Consider the following 19,217-nt stretch of genomic DNA (forward strand, 5'->3'; position numbering starts at 1 on the left):
AAAATAGCATAATTTCTACCATGCTGGACTTGTACTGCTATGTAGGATGTGGTGTGCGTAATGTGGCCTCATTTTTATCAGCACAGGTGTGGTTTCCAAGAACCACAGTAGTGTGGTATCAACAATTCCATGCATAAAAGTCAGAAATCTCATTGATTTCTAATATATAGATAGAGGTGATTAAGAGGTAGAGTTTGAATGGAAAGTTCCACTCTGCCTAGCTTATTAGATCTATTGTGGTCCTTCACCTGGAAAGTTGTCTGTTGATGTCCACAGTAGCTAACCTTAGTCAGAGAGAGTATTTCCTTTGCTCTGCGCTCACAGATTCTTCTCTCTTAAAACTGAGAGTAATGACATGGTAGCAGCCCTCTTAAAACTGGTGGGTTTACAAAAAAACCACTGATATTCAAGTGAAGGAAATGAACCTTCTTATTTAAATTCCTTCATAAAACATATTTCACCGGTCCAATACAAGGAAGACTTACCCAGGTCAGTACACATGCACAAACTACTGTCTATGTCTACTACATAGAGTAATGCCAGTCAGACTTACCCAGCAATCCCAAGTACTCCTGCCTGTGCCACTTGTTCCAGGATTTCCTTCTGCAAGTGAAGACCTCATGACAACGTATGCAAGGTGATAGCTGAACACCAACTGAACAGCCACACTGATAGCAGTATTTAAAGAATGGTACTCTAGAACAAAGGTAGTTGTGAAATGAAAGCACATTATTGTTTGGGGTTTTCGTCAAGCTGACAGCATGTTTGCAGATCACAGTAAAACTAAATCAAAATGACCTCAATATAGAAATAACATTGAACAAACAGGAGACTGTAGCTTATGACGGGAGTCTGTAGGGAACAGATTGCATACCAGCTGCAAAGCCAGCCCTCAGAAACAGACCCCAGAAAAGCCAAGTGGTCAAGTGAGAAACATGCCCAAGCCTTTACCACATCCAGCCATACACTAGCACACTGAGTGCTTTACTGTACTCATGACACTGGGTCTGAAGATGTCCATTTTCAAACTGGCAGGCAGAGCAGCCTATATATGGCCAGAGATAACAAAGCCAAGCTGTCAAACTTAAGAAAACCCTCAAGAACCCACTGGAATACTGCAGAGACAAACAGGGACATTCACAGGCAGTTACTCCTAAGCTGGAACACAGAACAGAGTGCTTTGGCTAAGACTTTCAGTGGGACTGGGAAGCAGAATGCTAGACCTAAGTGCAAGCTGGGCTACATATTTACATCCTTTTTAAAGCATTTAAGAATCCTTTCCCAATAGCTAGCAAGTTTCACGGAGGTTTCACCTGAGTCTGCAAGTCATCGCTATTTGTAAAATCTTTGTGTGCTATTTTAACCTTCTGGATTCTATTTTAGTTCACTTTATGTTCTTCTGACAATTTTTGCATCTTCTGCTATTATTGATCTATCTTGGTTCAACAAAAATGCTACCTCAAAATTTCTGTCTTCAAAAGTACCCCAGTTCCTGACACCTATGTTACTTCCTCTTGATTCAAAGACTTGGACAAAGTTCAGAAACCTGTGGATTCCCTGCACTAGGATAAACTGATGACAGAATTCAGTACCTGTGAGGCAAGTATTTCTGTTACTATTAAAACTTTTGTTAATACACAATTTCAAGAATAACATTCAAATTGTACAAGCCGTTCCTGCAATTTCTGGAGAAATGTAAGCTACAAAATTTGTATGGGCCTATTTCTTAGCATTTGCATGAACACGAGGACACACTGCTTCCCACAAGAAGACTAAGTATTAGACAGACTCTCATGGCAAATTCTGAAGCTGAAAAGGATTGACAGAGCAGAGAAGGAAGCTAACTGCAGCAGGTAGGTCTGGATAGACTAGAGAGGAAAAATAAAAAAGAGAAAAATGGCAGGGTAATGTTAGTTTTGGTGAGGGAAAAAAAGAGGGCATAGTATTTTTGACTAAGAATAGTCAGTACTTGAGTGCAGTATCTCTGCCGTACCTCACTTGTTCCCCAAGATGGCTCCTTCCTTTCTTCTTTGAAACACATGTGTGAACGACTGAATCCACTACAGCAACAAAAGGGGGCATGGGGGAAAACAAAATCAGTATTCTGATGAGAATTAGAGTACTAGTCACAAGATCCACCTTCATTAAAAGTCTTCTTGGCTCTGTTTACTGTATGAAATTTGAAGATACATAATAAAATGCATCTTCCATCAACAAGCTTCAGAAGCCAAGAAAAAAGGAGCCAAGTTGCTATATCACAGCCAAGAGGAAGAAAGCATATAGCTAATTTACTCTTCCTGCTTGTGACAAGCGACGGAGTCACAAGCTACGCTAGACTGCAAAGGTAACAATCTTAGAGTTCACTTCCCAAGTGTGGTACCTCTTCTGCCCCAAAGACTGGTATTTGGAAGCCTAGATTCTAAGCCTGATTTCACCATGTTTGAGCACTACTGAGGATGTAACTCAAAACATCTTAATTTATATATTCATTGCTGCTACTCTAATAGCAGAAGAGCGTTGATACAATAGGAGTCTTGGGAAAAGACCTGAGAGTAAGTTGTTGTAAGGAATGAAAATACGCTAGATGTCCACAGTCACCATTGTCTGCATCATGTTCCCTGCACTAAATGCAAAGCAACTGCAAGGTTCTCCCCTGACAGAGGAGCAAGCTCCCTCAATCACTCCTTAACACATGGTAACAGATCTTGCACAGGGATTTACCAGGAAGCAGCTGACAGGCACTAATATTCAGATTTTCTTCACAATGCCTTGTTCATTCTCTTTAATGTTTGTAAACCCCTACATCTCCTTACCAAATATGTAGAAGAAGTTTTTATTAGGAGTTACCTTTTCAGACAGCCACACTGGAATTATAACAACAAATTGCCCTTCATACCAGGGGAATTACCCTTAATCTTGAACTACTCTGAGTCTTGAACTAACATTTCTTGGATCTTCTCAGCTTTTCTTGATCCCACTCTTTCTCTTTCAGGATGACACGCTCATGGAGCTTCACTGTAATGTGTTCCAGCAGTGACTGACATGTCTGAAAAAATTCCTGCTCAGATGCTGACAGTATATGGTATGGCGTGTGAGCAATTCTCCTATCCTGCAACATACCATGATTTAATCCACTAATGTATGGGTACACCAACACAGAGTGTTTCAAAGTTAAAGCCAACATATTCCAAAAGCACAGCATCATCCCTGCTGGATCCTGTCTCAGACCTCAATCTGTGATACGGGTGGGGCATAGGACATGTCCAGGTTAGACATTCTAATTGCTCCAATTACCAGTTTGGTGAGTGCTCAACCAGTCAACTAAAACAATTTTCAAATGTTTCTTCAAGGGGGAAATCATACAGCGGTTTGGGTGGAAAGGGACCTTTAGAGGTCATCTGCTCCAACCCCCTGCAGTGAGCAGAGACACCTTTAGCTGGATCAGGTTGCTCAGAGCCCCATGCAACCTGACCTTGAATCTTTCCAGGAATAGGGCTTCTGCCACCTCTCTGAGCAACCTCTTCCAGTGTTTCACCACTCTCATAATAAAAAATTTCTCCCTTATATCTAGTCTCAATATACCCTCTTTCAGTTTAAAAACCATTATGCCTTGTCCTGTCGCAACAGGCCCTGCTAAAAAGTCTGTCCCCATCGTTCTTATAGGCCCCCTTTCAGCACTGGAAGGCCGCTAGAAGTCTCCCCGGAGCCTTCTCTTCTCCAGGCTGAACAACCCCAACTCCCTCAGTCTGTCCTCACAGAGGAGCTCCTCCAGTCCCCGGACCGTCTTTGTGGCCTCCTCGGGCCTCACTCCAACAGGTCCATGTCTTCCCTGTGCTGAGGGCCCCACAGCTGGGTAGAGTAAAGGGGGAGAACCCCCTCCCTCGCCCTGCTGGCCATGCTGCTTTGGATGCAGCCCAGGATACAGCTGGCCTTCTGGGCTGCGAGCGCACAGTGCCGGCTCATGTCCAGCTTTTTGTCCACCAGCACCCCCAAGTCCTTCTTGGCAGGGCTGCTCTCAACTCCCTCATCCCCCAGCCTGTATTCACACTGGGGGTTGCCCTGACCCAGGTGCAGGACCTTGCACTTGGAAGCTGCCCTCATCTTGCAGAGCTCCTCTCCCAGCACCTTCTGGAAGCACCAAAAAGTTTCTTGGAAATGAAAAGATAGCTAGAGGGCACTGCTTGTCCACTATTATGTCCGTCAAGACTCCATACTGCTTCCCTGTCGTGAGTGCTAGCAAGGAGAGTACAGACTAAAGTCCAGAGCAAGGCAGGAAAGTAAGTAAGGTACCTGGAGTACAGTGATCAAGTTTGACCTGTGATTACAGCGATAAATTACTTAATTTATTTTCCTGTTTGAGGACCAGCTGCAATTGCAAGCAAAGAAATCACAACTTAATGTCTACATAGAACATTGGTGTGAGATGCAAAAGCCCTCGTTAGCTCTAAGCAGGCTGCTCTGTGAATTAGGTGCACCATTACTTGTGTTCTCTACAGAACAACGGCTGTTTATATTCCAGAGGTAAGCAACCTGCTTAACACATACATTTTCTTGTTAATAAGAAAGCTATAATTTCTGATTAGAACTGTCACAGAATCCTAGGCCTTTTAAAAGTTTTTTTTAAGCAAATATATCCAGAAAAACAGCATCAGGCAGAAACTTATTAGCTATACTTCACAGTAAGATTCTTTTTATAAGGGATTAATTAATTGATTAAGGACAACTTTAGTAAATTCATCTATTTATTTAGTAAATACATTTTAGTTATTTTATATACAATATATAATACATATTTCAACATATATTTTATTTAAATACGTTTTTTATTTAGGAAATCCATTATTTTAAATTTTTATCAATAAAGTCATATCATAGCTTACAACACATCTAAAGTTACCATAATATATTACCCATAATAACTTCTCTTGATTTGATTGTAGCCTCAAGGAAACACATATTACTTTGGATTTTAATGCTTGGGTTTAAGATTACGATTAGCTCTTTCCAATCCAATTATGAAAGGAATCTTACTATAATATGTGGCAACAAGGATTGCTTTCACAGACAAAACTATTAGAGGTATTCAGATTAAGAGATTAATGTTTCATTTGGTGCTGAACTCCCATCAGTCTCAAAACAAATGAGGGGAAAAAGCAAATTTCCATGAAAGTTTCTGAAGAAGGCCCTAGAAAATTCATAAGGACACAAGAGGTCATGTATTTGAATGGTTGCAAATGCACAGTACTTTCAGCTATGGGAACTGAAGTCATACCCGGTAATATTTATAATAGGCATAGTCAACAGCCGTTCCCACAGCTTTTCTCTGTCCTTCCCTAAGAGTAACTGGTGCAAGAATATCTGCACCAGCTTCAAGCAGTTCATCAACCTGAAGAAAGCAAATCATTACACACCCAAGCAAAAAAGAAAACCTTCCCAAAAAATTGTGTTCACACCACAGCTAAAGAGACAGAACTGAGCATCAGAGCTTAACCTCTATTTGTGAGACTATTTTGTGCACCAAACCATGCATTTTCTCTGCCCCTTTAGAGCTGATGACAAATTGTCAAACCTCAACGTGTTTTATAAGTAGAAACCTCTTGCAGGCAGTTGCTATTTGTTTCTAGATATCTCACAATCTTGCAGCAACAAACAAAGTAGGGACAACTAGTGAGGGAGAGAGCAGAACCCACCTGGGGAAATTGCCTCCGCTCCCAGACCCCTCAGTCGCAGCTTTCCTCACCTCCATTCTGAATGAGATCAGCCCTGTGCTCCCTGGGACAAGGATAAAAACTCCAATTTTCACAAGGCCAAACGCTGCCACTGACCTCATCATAGATGAGAAAGTGCACTCATCACAAGTGGTATTGACCACTTTGCAAAAACAACCAAACACAATGCATCTCTGTGTGAATGCTGGTTGTGTTTATAGACAAGGTAACAGTCAGATTTGACAAGGCAGTGGGCACTACAACCATCACATTTGACTTCAATGCACTTTTTCCTCTTCTACACAAGGAGGCCATCATCCTCTTTAGTCAAACATGAAAATGAATTTCCATACAAAATCTCTGTTTCTCAGGACAGAAACAAACAGCATTAGGAATAGACACAAACTAATTGTTCTGGGGGAAAAAAATCACCTTACCCATTAAAGAGAAAGGGGACTCAATGCACCTGACAAAAATCATTGATTTTCTGAAGTTTAAAAAAAAAAAAAAAAAAAAAAAAAATCACCCAGATGTTATCTTACCAAGGCAATCCTCTGTGCTGTCATTCTCTGCTGTTCATAGGCTGTAGTGACAACTGCATAGAAGGCACTTCTTACTGCTCCACTTAATGGCAGATTTGGGTTAGCCCCATGTTTGAGGAGTTCAACCACTGCCTGCAAACATGCATACACAAATGTGACAAATTAGCGATGGAGAAGCCGTTATTGAGAGTTCTGCAGCAGGAAAGTGAGAGCCTAGCAGATCAGGTAAGATCCTAAAGCTTTACAGTATTTACCACAGCACACTTGGAGTATCTGCTAGTATTTGTCATAGCTTCAGTAGCACACAACAATTTAGTCCACTGGACAGTAGTTTTTACTTCTTTTAGCATGAATCATGATGTCATCATCAAGTACTTTACCACACAACAGTATCAAACACATGAGAAGATAACTTTAAAAATCAGCTGGTCTGATTCATAAAGTGTATTTAAAAAAAAAAAAAAGCTTTACCACAAAGATAAGGATTAGATAGGTTGATCACTCACAGCCTATTAGATCATTCCTTCATCAGATATTAGCCTCTGAGAGGCGAGGAGAAGCAGTAGAAGTGGGATATGGGACTTTCTGTCTCATTCAAAATCATGAAATTTAAACTTTTGTGTTGCAAGAAAACACTTTTGCCCAGAAAAATACCAAAACTGTCTTAAAAATGATGACAACAGTGTAAGGAAACAGGTTGAGGTTCAAACACTTGATACAGAACCTATTTCATGTTGTATGCAGTAGTAGCCACTATTACAACCCCTTCCATGGTCCAAACTGTAGCTCCATATTATATTGCATCCAGTTTTATTTTTATAGATATTTGATACCCTTCCAGTGAAAGGAATATAGTTAAAGAATAATAACACACAACAGAGATTTTCTATTATGTGCTACCATTTATCCTATGTAAAGTATAAATTTTGTAGTGACAGAACAAAAGGTTGAATGTCGATTTCATCAAAAATACAGAAAAGGGTTTCCCCCTGGCTTTGCTCATGCAAGCAAGAGAATGCTTCTTTCGATTATTTGTGTGCTTCTGTACTGGAGAAAAGTAAACAGGGAAGCAGAAATCACACTCCAACCCTGCCCCTTTCAGCTTATCTGAACCACTGGGCTACAGTCAGTCGCACTTGCTGTGGCCTTGTGTGGCTGCACAAAAGCTGAGTTCTGTGGGGAGCCAGGGTGCCACTCTCACCCCATCATTCTCATGCCTTGCTTTCCAGAAAGAAGACGAGCCAGGAGCCTGGACACACGGAGCTCTATTCGAAGAGAGGTAGAGCACTGCAGACACATCTGCTTCATCACCTGCTCTGGCTGTGTGTCTCCTCTTGCACCGTGCTGGCTGCTGTGGACCTGCTCTTCCCGTCCTAGTGTGGGCAGAAGGGACTCCATTCCCTGCTGATCATTAATCTTTCCATAGAACAGCATATTTCTTATCATCAATGGGTACACTTCTGTCTTACACCTAGAAGCAAGTATTTTGGTGTTTGGTTGGATTGCTCTGGGCAGGGAAGCAGCCTGTAAGAGAACTGAATGTTCTCCAAATGCTAGTCCCTTCTGAGTTCTGCTCAAGTATTTCTGGCTACCTCATACTACAGTCCTCTAGAACTCCTCTAGTTCAGCTCATGAAACATCCACAGGTTTGAAAGAAAAGTAAAAACGTCATTATTTTCCCTGAAAATGTATGATTGCAAGCACCACTCATAATGTAGATTGGCTGTCAACAGAGGAGGCAGACATGAATGGAGAAGTACACCCAAAGAAATGAAGGAACTTAAAGATGCTCACCAAGTCATTCCCACTGGCAATTACTAAGGAAAGTGGTGAATGGCCACTCCACAATGTGTCTGGATTTGCCTGATGCATTAAAAGTGGGCGGATAACATCTCTGGCATGCTTTGTAGGCAAATGCAGTGGGAAAAGGTATAATTAGATCATAATAAAGTTAACTTTTTACTATTAAATTTAATGATAGTTTAATTAATAGCATAAAACAGTCAAACCTTTCATCTAAACTATGATGTTACAGTAAAAATATACATCTGCTTTCTCATGACTGAGAATCCAAGCACAGTGGTGTTATACGTGTAACCTCCTCACTACCAGTTACCAAATCTCATTAATCCTGTCACAAGAAGGAACATGTAGGTTTGCTTCTGAAGTAGGTCTCCTCTCTCAAACACCTTTCTCCAACTGTACGAATCCCAAATCTGCTAGAATAATGTTACTACAGTAAAAAATCAAATGCACAGAGGTTAGTGCATGCCAAAACTAAAACCGTATAACTTCAAATTGGCCTTGCAGATGATTAAGTTAATGGCCAATTAACCAATGGAAACTCAACTAAAGAAGTTTCTAAACAGAACTCCAAAGATTTAAGAAATGTTTTTTCCTCAAGGGCTAATAGATTTTTATTTAGCACAATGCTAATAATTCAGTAGAGAATGAGTTTGTTCCTGATATTCAATCAGCTCCTTACAAAGAGATGAAATGTCCTCACTGCCACGTTATGTCACTTGGGATTAGCTTAGAACTACTCCCTATGAGCAGAGTCTCAGATACAATGATCTCACCTCAGAGTTATCCTTTCTTTCACATGCAATATGCAATGCACTCCTTCCACCTTCTTCAGGGACAGGACCACTATAGGAGGAAAAGTACTCTTGTGGTGGTCCTGCTTCATTTTTCAGTTGCAAAGTGAGACCACTTGTCAAGTTGGCTTCTCTGGCTTGAGGCTGAGAAATATAAGTGAAATGATTTATAACACAGCTTAAAGACAGGTTAACACAAAATAACCTGCCTGGTCACCCGTTGGTCTGGATCTCAATCATAGACAAGACTTGTTCAGCCCCACAAAAAGAACAGCCACCCTTTTTGTACTTTCTTCTCTACACTCAGGTCTCATCTGCTAGACTGCTTTCGCACTGCACGTTAAGAAGTTTAATAACACTGGAGAAGTCTAGGGAAGGCAAATTTGAGAAACAGATGTTAATAACTTTTACTGGGCCAAACGATACAGTGTAGAGTGTGAGGGAAGCAGCAAGCTTTCAGGCCCAAAGGGCCTGCCTTGGGTCAAGCTCATTCACATGTCTTTCATTTAAGGTCTATGAATACAGGGTCACCAGATCAATATAAAAAACAAAAGTGATATTTGAGAAAGTAAATCTTACACTGTGTCTGGCCATTCTGTAACTAAGTACTGTTAATAAATAGGTATTAAGTTCTCCTGTTTACTACTGAAGGACAAAGTACTAAAATACAAACTGACAAAGCTATATCTAAATCTCCCTGTCCTGCAGACATTCACCTTAGTCCTTGCCATGACAAGATAAATTTTGTCAGTCTAGTTACATCAGCCAACTCCTTTTTTAAGTGGTTGGGACCTGAGGGAGCTGCCCAATGTCATTGCAAGGCTACTCTGGTTACCTCTGAATGGTCACAGCAAGCAGGGGAGGTTTCTGAGGAATTTCTTTGCATTTCTGGCAAAATGGAAGGAAGAACCAGGGAACTACAAGCTGCTCAGCCTCGCCTCACCTCAGCCTGTGGGAAACTGACGGAAAATCTTCTGAGGAGCTATCTCCAGACACACAACAGATAAGAAGGTGACTGGAAGCAGTCAGCATGTGTTTGAAAACAAGGAATCATGCCTGACAAACATGATAGTGTTCTACAATAAGATGATTGGCTTCGTGACAGATGGGAAAGAAGTAAATGTTGTTTACCTTGACTTTAGCAAGGCTTTCAACACTGTCTCCCATAACATCCTCATAGAAAAGCTATGAAGTGTGGACTAGACAACTGGACAGTGAGGTGGGTCACGGGCTGTGATCAGCAGCACTGAATCCAGTTGTGCTATACCCCAGGGGCAGATACTGGGGCCAATACTATCTCATGTCTTCATTAATGAGCTCAGTGCTGGGACAGATTATACTCTCAGCAAGTACACAGCTGATACAAAACTGGGAAGAGGGGTTTAACACACCACACAGTTGTGCTGCTTTTCAGAGGGATCTGGACAGGCTGGAGAATTGGATAGAGAGAAATTTTATTAAATTCAACAAAAAGAAATTGATGTATTCCTCCCCTGCACCTGGGGAGGAATAACTCCAGGCACCAGTACATGCTCGGGGCTGAGCAGGTGGAAAAAAACCTTCTAGAACAGGATCTGGAGGTCTTGGTGGACAAGCTGAACGTGAGCCAGCAGTGCAACCCTGCAGCAAAGAAGGTCAACGGCACCCTGGGCTGCATTAGGAAAAGTGTGGCCACTGGAACAGGTTGCCCAGAGAATTTGTGGAGTCTCCACCCTTGGAGATACTCAAAAACCAACTGGACTAGATCCTGAGCAACTTGCTATAACTGATCCTGCTTTAAGCAGGGGAATTGTACTACACAATCTTCAGTAGTCTCTTCCAATCTTTCTATTGTTCTGTGACTACATGATTTTGTTACTAAAAGTAATTTCTCAGGTAACAAATACCAGAAAAGGCACATATAGCTGGTATAGCTCCATCAGCAGTAGAGAATTATCATTAAAAATGGCAACTCTAACTAAAAAGTGCTATACTACTAAAAAGGTCTACTGCTAGGCTGACCTTCTGCAACCTGGAGGCACAGCAAATGCTGCAGGTATCTAGCAGAGACAGCCTGGGTTCAAGGAAAAGAGAAATAAGGAAAGAACAGAAGTATTAGGCCAGCTCCATGGAGATGAAATGAGCAAGTCCCATCACAGACATACCTGTTTCTGCAGTCATATCTTCAGGCATTTCTACTGGACTACACACAAGAGACTTCTAAACTCTGCCTTACATAAGGCAAGGTTGCAAAATGTCCTGGGGCACCAAAACCAGAAAGATATGTTTATGGCAACCCAAAACTATAGACCTCAAATGGCGCTTCTTTTTCTTTTTCTTTTCCTTTTCCTTTTTCTTTTCTTCTTATTTTTATTTTTAAGGTTCTTTCAGTGGAATGAAAAGATTTCACTGTGAAATCAAGTAGGCAGGAATCTCAACTCCCTGCTTAGGTCCTGTGCAATCTGAATTTCAACAAGTGAAAGAAGATGAGCTCAAAAAGCAACATACCTTGTCTGGACCATATATCTCATTTCCATCTTCTGCTCTTGCATTAAGATCTGGAGCAGAATGCAGGAGGTATTGTGTTATCCGGACCCCTTCCTCCCCAGGAATGGAGGCAGCTATGTGGAGAGGAGTTAACCCCCCTAACTGAAAACACAAACATAGCATTAAGACTCCTGTTTATCAGAAGCAGCACTTAAACAGCGCTAAATATTTTTTCAAAGAATAATCCAAGCTCACTCTTCCCACATGCTATGTGTCTCTGTCACGGTTTGAGGCTGGGCCAGACACTAACAAATGACAGATTTATTGGCGCCCAACATGGGGCCACGACCAGAGCGGCGATAAATTGCCTGAATAGCACAAACTCCCGCACGCTTTTTAGGAGTGGATTTTTTCTTTTGAGATTCTCGTATGGTTGGAAATTAAAACAAACAGCTCACAAGATGATGGGGTTCTTAAGTTTAATACCATGGGGTTCTGTACTAGCGTTTTGTTTAAAATTAAGTGCCGTGATATTGCCTTACCTGCCGTATGCGTTGGATTATTGTTTACTCGTTGTTAGCCTTATCTTGTGGGTTATCCAGTCTGAACACTGGGTGAAAAGCAAAGCCATCAGATAGGGAGGAGTCAGAGAGAGAGGAAAGCAAACTCTTCTCTAGGAAAGAGCTGCGTAATGTGAGATAGGAGTTTAGTCGTCATGAAGGAGAGCCTATTACCAGCTGGTTGCTCCAATGCTGGGATAATGGGGCCAACATCATAGAGCTGGACAGTAGGGAAGCGAGGCAGTTGAGATCTCTGGCTAAGAATGGAGGCATTGACAAGGCACTTGCAAGAAAGAAAAGCAATGTCAGCCTCTGGAAACGACTCTTAGCAGCTGTAAAGAACAGGTATCCCTTTAAGGAAGATATTGAATGCCACCCAAACAAATGGAACACTATGGAAAAAGGTATTAAGTACCTGAGAGAATGAGCTGTGCAAGAGGTGATCTATAGTGACCAGCAAGCAATTATAGATCCCGATGAAATGCCATGTCAGCGACCCATATTGAGGAAGTTTGTACAGAGTGCCCCATCAGTGTATTCTCACACATTGTCAACAATGGTCTGGGGAGGAGATGCCCAGAGTGAATGAGGTGGCTAACAAAGTATGAGGACAGCCTCTCTGGTCCCATGAAGGCCTGTGTTTCAGCTGTAGCTAAGGAAGTGGCTAAGGAAACATCTAAGCAGATTGAAAAAGTGTATGAGAAACTGCCTAAGAAAAAAGATAAATCCTACTCTTCCCCTGAATGGACTCGTGTTGAAGCCATTAGGAGCAGACGGTATCCTACAACGCCAGCCCAAGAGGAACAGTACATGTTCCGAGGTATCGTGTAGCCTTTCCTGCGTGAGCATGGAGAGGACAGGAGTAAATGGGATGGTAAACCTACTTTTGCCTTGCGGGCTCAAGTACGTAGGTTACAAGGTAGAACAAATAAAAGAGAAAGTTCTTCTACCAGAGCAATTGCTCCAGTGAATACAAACCCATTTGTTGATGGGTACTGTGCTAAAAATTAGAGGGGCCCTGCCTCCAGCCAGGTTATAGGACAGTGGAACACTAAAGGTCCCAGACACTAAAACTACTAAATATCACAACAGCTATTACCAACTTAAGGAGCAGCTTCACAAGTATTCCCCAAACACTCATAAGCTTAGCAATCAGGAAACAATGAGAAAAAACATACTTGGAGAGTAAGGAGCTTTGAGTTCTTTCTATTTAAAAAAAAAATCTTTGAACACAATAATCACTTTAAACAGCCTTCTGGCCGTTCTAAAGCTGATTCTGACATGCAGGATATTTTACAGTAGGGCACTGAAGCTGCAGTACACATCTAGAATCCCATATTATGAATTATAATCCAGTAAAACCTTGGATGGAAGCCGCACATCAGTCCTGGCTCCCCTTTCTAAGAGGAGTTTCACTGCTTCTGCATCGGCAGCTTTAACAGCAAAGAACAGAAGGTGTGGTGTGACCCAGGATGCATTGGGATCTGCACCTCGGTGAAGCAACAGTTGGATTGTTTCCCATCTCTTCTGTTGTCTAGAATTGACATGGAAAAAACAGATTAATGTATTAGCACCTTCCAAGAAAACTCTAAAAGCTAGTGGACTTCCAGGTAACAGATGTGAAAACTGTCACTTGGAAGAGGGAAGACATGGCAGTCTTCAGGGCCGCACCACAACTGCTCTACACCCCTGGCAACAACATCATGACCTGAAGAGGGGACAGAATAGCCAGTGCACCTCAGCCCCTTAAGCTAAAGGAGTGGCATGAAAAAGCAGTCCCCGTGGTCATGAAAAGCCCTTGTGTGGGAACAGACAGGTAAAGCTAGGCAAGGTTCTCTGCATCCCTGCCAGTCGCTCATGTGTGACTTGTAAACATATCTTAGACTTGTTTAATGAAAGAAACAGACTCCTCCTTCCTGCCATCAAAGACTCTTTGGAAGGTTCTTTCCTCAGACATGCCTCATTCATCCACCCCAAGAAAACAAAATACAGTATTTCCCTTAAACAAAAACTGGAACAGGAACTATGCTAGACTAGGACAGTACATTCCAGGTGCGATCTGCATTTCCATGGAAGCAAACTACCCACACACACCCCCCAAAAACAATCTGACACCAACAAAAAAAAGGGCAAACAGCACGTGGAAATCAACCAGAAACTCAATCACAAACTCATCTCAGGGAAGACTCATCTTTTCAGGCATGGTATTAGCTCAGCTTTACCCACAAACCCTCCACTCAATGGATCTTTATACGCCAATAAACAACATGCAATATTCACAATATTCCAGACAACGGGAATCATGGGAGGTGGAAGGATGTGCCACAAAAGTAAAATGTAAGGGATGAAGGCCAGAAGGCTAACCAGGAATTTACAGTTTGGGAATTTTAAGATATCAAAATGACCTACACTGCCATAAAGCCCAACACAAAAATGTTGTCGTCTTTGGTGACTGCTTTGCAAGCAAAGCAAAAAGCAAAATGTGGCCCTTTCAAAGATCCACAAAGACAAAACAGTTGGACCACATCTCAGTTAGCACTGCTGAACAGACACATGCAGAAAACAACTAGTGAGTTCATATGTAGTCAAAGGCTTCAAGAAACAAAGTGAATATTTTCTCCTTCCTCACACCTACACTACATCGCAAGTAGTGCATACTTAGCAGCTTTTCACACTCCACTAACGAGAAGTCTTGTGTTGTTCTAGCATGATGTCCTTTGCCTGAACTACACTTTTCAACTGCAATCTTTGCCCATTGCTGACATGAGTTACATTACAGTGTATAAACAATGAGACTCTACTGGCTTGAAAACAAGATTTGTCCAGTTAAACAAACAAAAAGTATCTTCTCCTGCAATGGATGCGCACTTCTGAGAAATATGTGAAATACTGCTAACCTTCTTTACACAAAAGGGTTAATGAGAGTTGGTCTCCCATTTGTAGTGTATGAGACTTACTCTGAGATTATGCCTTCAGCCACATTGACTGTTTCTGAGGATTTTGATTGTTCATTCCACTTAAAGATTTAAAAAAGAAAGAGGTTACAAAAAAAGAAAAGAAAAAAAAAATCTCCTTCCAATGCATGACTCAGCATATTAACACATCAGAGCTGTAACACAGTACAGCATATAATGATAACGGAATTTTGTTAACAACCGCTACAGATATCATTTAGAATTTGTAGCTAATTAAAAAAAAAAAAACCACAAAACTTAAAATAACGTAATATTTTTCTTGTTCAGTTTCCATGGTGTTTATAACATGGTTAGAAGAGTTAAAAGTTTCTTCCAGTATGTATCACCAAGCTTAAAAGAAAAAAAAATGCTGAAATAAAAGACACTTAAGAGATTTTCAACCTGCATTAGCTTACATAAGAATCTGGAGCTAGGATCTACATGGCTGATGTTTCCAAATCTGGATGCATATTCAACTTAGAGGAAAAGTGAAAGCAATGTGCATTTATCTTGCAGAATCTCAGAGAATGAGACAGACACAAACCAACACAGAAAGATCCCCTCTCTATTCCCAATTACCTCATATTACCTCCAAAATGAGAGGTTATAGCTCCACACTGATTTTCTGTGCAGTTTTGAGCAGCTCCTATCTCTCAGTCCCTTTCTCCCTTTCTCATAAAAGTCTTGCAGCTTTAGCAACAGGCCACCACTTGAACATACTCTTGGAACTGGAACAGCGACTTCAGAGGAACCAAAGATTATTCGGTATTTAATTTCCAACAAGTTTCCTCAAGGCACAGGTGACTACCTGTCTAGCCTCATGTGGAAGTCTCAGCAGCACCCTTCCATTTCTAGACTTCACTGAAACATTTCAAAGAACACACAGTTCCTGCCCAGACCCCTTTTCTATCTGTTTTCTCATCCTGGCTGGCAATTCCTGACACCTGCTTTTCTTTTCTTTCCCATTTCCAGGTTTGCACTCTTACAAAATGTATATCATGTTCCTACATAGGAAGTCCAGAGCAGGTGTTTCTCTTCATGGCAGGAGGAAGGCCAGGGATATGACTTTCCATGTGCAAGTGCTCCCCAAGGATCAGCAGACTTCTGACAGCACAACTGCTTTTACTAGCCACCTCCATGATGGCAGGAGTATTACACAGTGGCAGGAGAATCACCTACATCCTATTGCTCTACTTACACTTTTGTAATTCCCATCAACTGCCCCACTGTATCATCATTGTGTTAAACACAGTGTCTCATCTCTGCTGTTGATAAAGCGCCTTATTTCAATTTCAGAGTGAGCTTATAACTGCACTGGAGCTTGGTCTTTTGAGGTAGGAGTTAGCAGTGAGAGTAGAGATTATTCTGCAACCTCAGAGTGCAAAATGCATAGAAGTTCTGACTTTTTCCTAAGGAGTATGCAGTAAATTTAAAAAGCAAGTTTATAGCTTGAGGAAATAATACATTATGATTCTGTTATTTTAGATTAGAAGTAAACGAACCTTGTAACTGTGCAAGCTCCTCTCAGCAATATTACCCTTAAAAGATTCTTCTGGATAAAATAGAATAAAGCACACGGAGAGAGCAGATAATCCTTCATCACTACACTTATTCACATCAGCTCCACTATCAAGAAGATTGACAACATCATTGTGGGAATGAACCTGTAGAGGGGAAACATCCATACCTGCACTGCTTTTGACATAGAAAGGATTAACAATGCAGTTTTAAAGTAGTGATGCTCTACACTGTTTCGCTAATTCAAATTTGTATTTCCCACAAAACAGAAACACAATACTGAACCGTATCTTAAAGGGTTCAGAATATGCATTTTTCAGCTAATTTTTAATTATTGGATTTCACAGGAATTCAGTAAGTATTCATGCACAGAAAGAGACCAAAAGTGACTGAGATGGCTAGAGGAGAAATACAGTGTTCTAAATTACTATCTAGAAAAATCTGGCCATTTACAATGAATGCCAAGTATTAAGGTAGCTGAAAAGGCCATGAAGAAAAAGGCAGGGTGGGACAGGATTTCATTCCCCTTCTACAGAAACTGAAGTTGTACATGCATGGTTTCTAGCCACCACTTCTCAGCAAAACCAAAACAACTCTGAATCTGATTTCAACTAGGAGGAAAAAATAAGGGTCCAGTCACATCCAAGAACATATATCTAATCCACTGCATAATCATAACCTGAACTCAAACCAGACATTTGAAATCATCTCTAATATTTACTGAAGGGCTTCTTTTAGTTTATTGATTTACCAGGGCATTTGGCATGATGCCAGTCATTACAGACACTACACATGCCACACCACTTCTCTGGTTTCCCTGTTTACTGAATGTTCATTTCATTCTACGTAAAGAAACAAGAGAAAAATTTAATCCAGCCTACTATACCAGGAATTTTCTCATCACGTGGTAAAGAGTCATGATTAGAGTCTTACACCAGCAGCAGCAAGTGCTGTGTATCCATGCTTGTCAGCTATGTCTGGATGAGCAAGTCCATTCCTCAGAATCGCATAGACCCCATCATAGTCTCCTCTTGCTGCCTTCTGAATTAGCTGCTCTGAGGCAAGTTCCCTGGGGCCTGGAGGCCCATAAGTTGTGCGGGACCCCCGAGAATGAGGTTGACATCTGCAGTGAACTCCACTTGACAGTGCCTAGAAAAGGAGAAAAAAGTACAGCACAATTAAGCAGCTAGGTACTCTGAGACCACTACAGCAATTAAAGAAAAAACACATCAAGAACAAAATATGTTGGTGAGCAAGATAGGAAAATAAGGCCAGCTATCATTTTAAGAACTATTTCAGATAGTGTAAGCTTGCTTACATTAATAGCAGAAAGGCAAACCAAACCAGTGTACAGAGTGCTGGCAGCAGCACACAGACTTTAGCTACAGAGCAGTTAAAAAATATCCAGTCATTAAACAGCTACTAAAGTAAGAAAATAATATGTAGTACAACATGTTTCTATAAACTAATTTATCATACACACTCATAACATCTGTTTATGATTTAATTTCCATCACCTGCTTTAACTATGACCATAAATATACACATACAGCTTGTATTCCTATCAAAAAAAAAGAAACAAGGCAATACTCTGTGGGCCAAAGAGCCTCCCCACATACAAGTGCCAAGCTACCTAAAAGCTGACATGCAGTTGGCAGATCTACTAGCTGTAGACTTGCTGCAGCATGTTTTGTGTAGCCTTGAAGGAGAACAAGACAACCACAAAATCTGTTTGGACAGACTTTCAGTGCTTTTGAAAATCTGGCACTATGCTCCTCCATATTTCTACCTCTATGCAAGACACTACAATCTCAGAACACTGAAAGTCAGAACAGGTCTTTAAGCCCTTCTCTAATTCCTTTCAAAACCGGACTTCCAGAAACTCTGACGTGCTAATGAGTAATGAGACTATTTTTATAGGTGTAACCAGGATAAAACTCATGTTTAACACACAGGAATAAAATTTGTGAATTAAGAGATGAATATGTTGTTTGTTTCTTTTTTTAAAAAAATCCTCATTGGCAACTTGTAGTCTCAAGGCCATAAAAACACATCTGGAGCACAGCTTTTACCCTGCAATGTAAATTTGAAAATAGTGAACACCCGTGGACAATAACTTCTAAAAATCCATAAATAAGCAAATCATCAACAGTTACCTGTGCTTATAAACATGCTTCTGCATTCTAACCAGTAGAGGAGTTACATTTGCTATAGGCCAAGGGTCTTCCTCAGGCAGGTTTGGGGTGTTCTAAAAATACCAAGCATCACACTCGTCCAGGAAGGAGCGAGTCAAAGTAAGATGATCTGTGTTACAAGAAAATGCAAAGACTCCTTCAGGCAAAATATCCTTATCATCAAAAGGGCGATGCTTATAGCTACGGAGAAATGGGTCTTCCTCAACTGAAATATACTTCCTTTGAAAATTGTCATCAATGTATCTGTAGTGTGCTGGATAATCCAAGAGAGAAAAATAACCAGGTACTTCGGTACATAGTTAAATTAGATGATCCCTGAGCCACAAACCAATGTCCTGACAGCCGTCTGGATAGCTCTCAATCCCTGGTCCAAATCGCTCATCACATTTGTACAGCCCCTTAAGAAACAAGTAAACTCATTAGTATCAGTCAGAGATCAAACAAGTTGTGCAATTAAAGTCTGATTTCTATTTAAATTAAGGCTGGTTCTGGCCTTACTGGTCCACTTCCTATTGACAGAGCAACAACTGCTGAAGCCAATCTGAACAGCAAAGCCTTCACGTTCACTTTGGTCCATTTAATAGCCGACACATATATCCCAGGACAAGAACAATGGAAGGCCCTAGATTTAACTACAGTGGGATGTAATGTTTAGATTAAACTTCCTGATGGTTTTA

The 19,217-nt window shown here is 41.0% G+C and overlaps 1 protein-coding gene across 1 annotated transcript; it reads right to left on the reverse strand.

Moving 5' to 3' along the window:
• Positions 1 to 1,096: 1,096 nt before the first annotated feature.
• Positions 1,097 to 18,922, reverse strand: LOC104350510 (ankyrin repeat and MYND domain-containing protein 1). Its single transcript, XM_086475909.1, has 14 exons — positions 18,869 to 18,922; positions 17,279 to 17,494; positions 16,330 to 16,491; positions 14,831 to 14,889; positions 13,236 to 13,407; positions 11,331 to 11,475; positions 8,830 to 8,975; positions 8,045 to 8,152; positions 6,251 to 6,382; positions 5,273 to 5,386; positions 2,944 to 3,109; positions 2,814 to 2,864; positions 1,994 to 2,060; positions 1,097 to 1,115 (listed from the first exon to the last, which is right to left on the reverse strand). Exons 1-14 carry the CDS (start codon positions 18,920 to 18,922, stop codon positions 1,097 to 1,099), a joined length of 1,611 nt encoding a protein of 536 aa, XP_086332035.1.
• Between the last annotated feature and the right edge of the window lie 295 nt (positions 18,923 to 19,217).

The sequence above is a fragment of the Leptosomus discolor genome, chromosome 19, assembly GCF_034619465.1.
Source record: "Leptosomus discolor isolate bLepDis1 chromosome 19, bLepDis1.hap2, whole genome shotgun sequence".
In the NCBI taxonomy this organism is placed as follows: domain Eukaryota; kingdom Metazoa; phylum Chordata; class Aves; order Leptosomiformes; family Leptosomidae; genus Leptosomus; species Leptosomus discolor.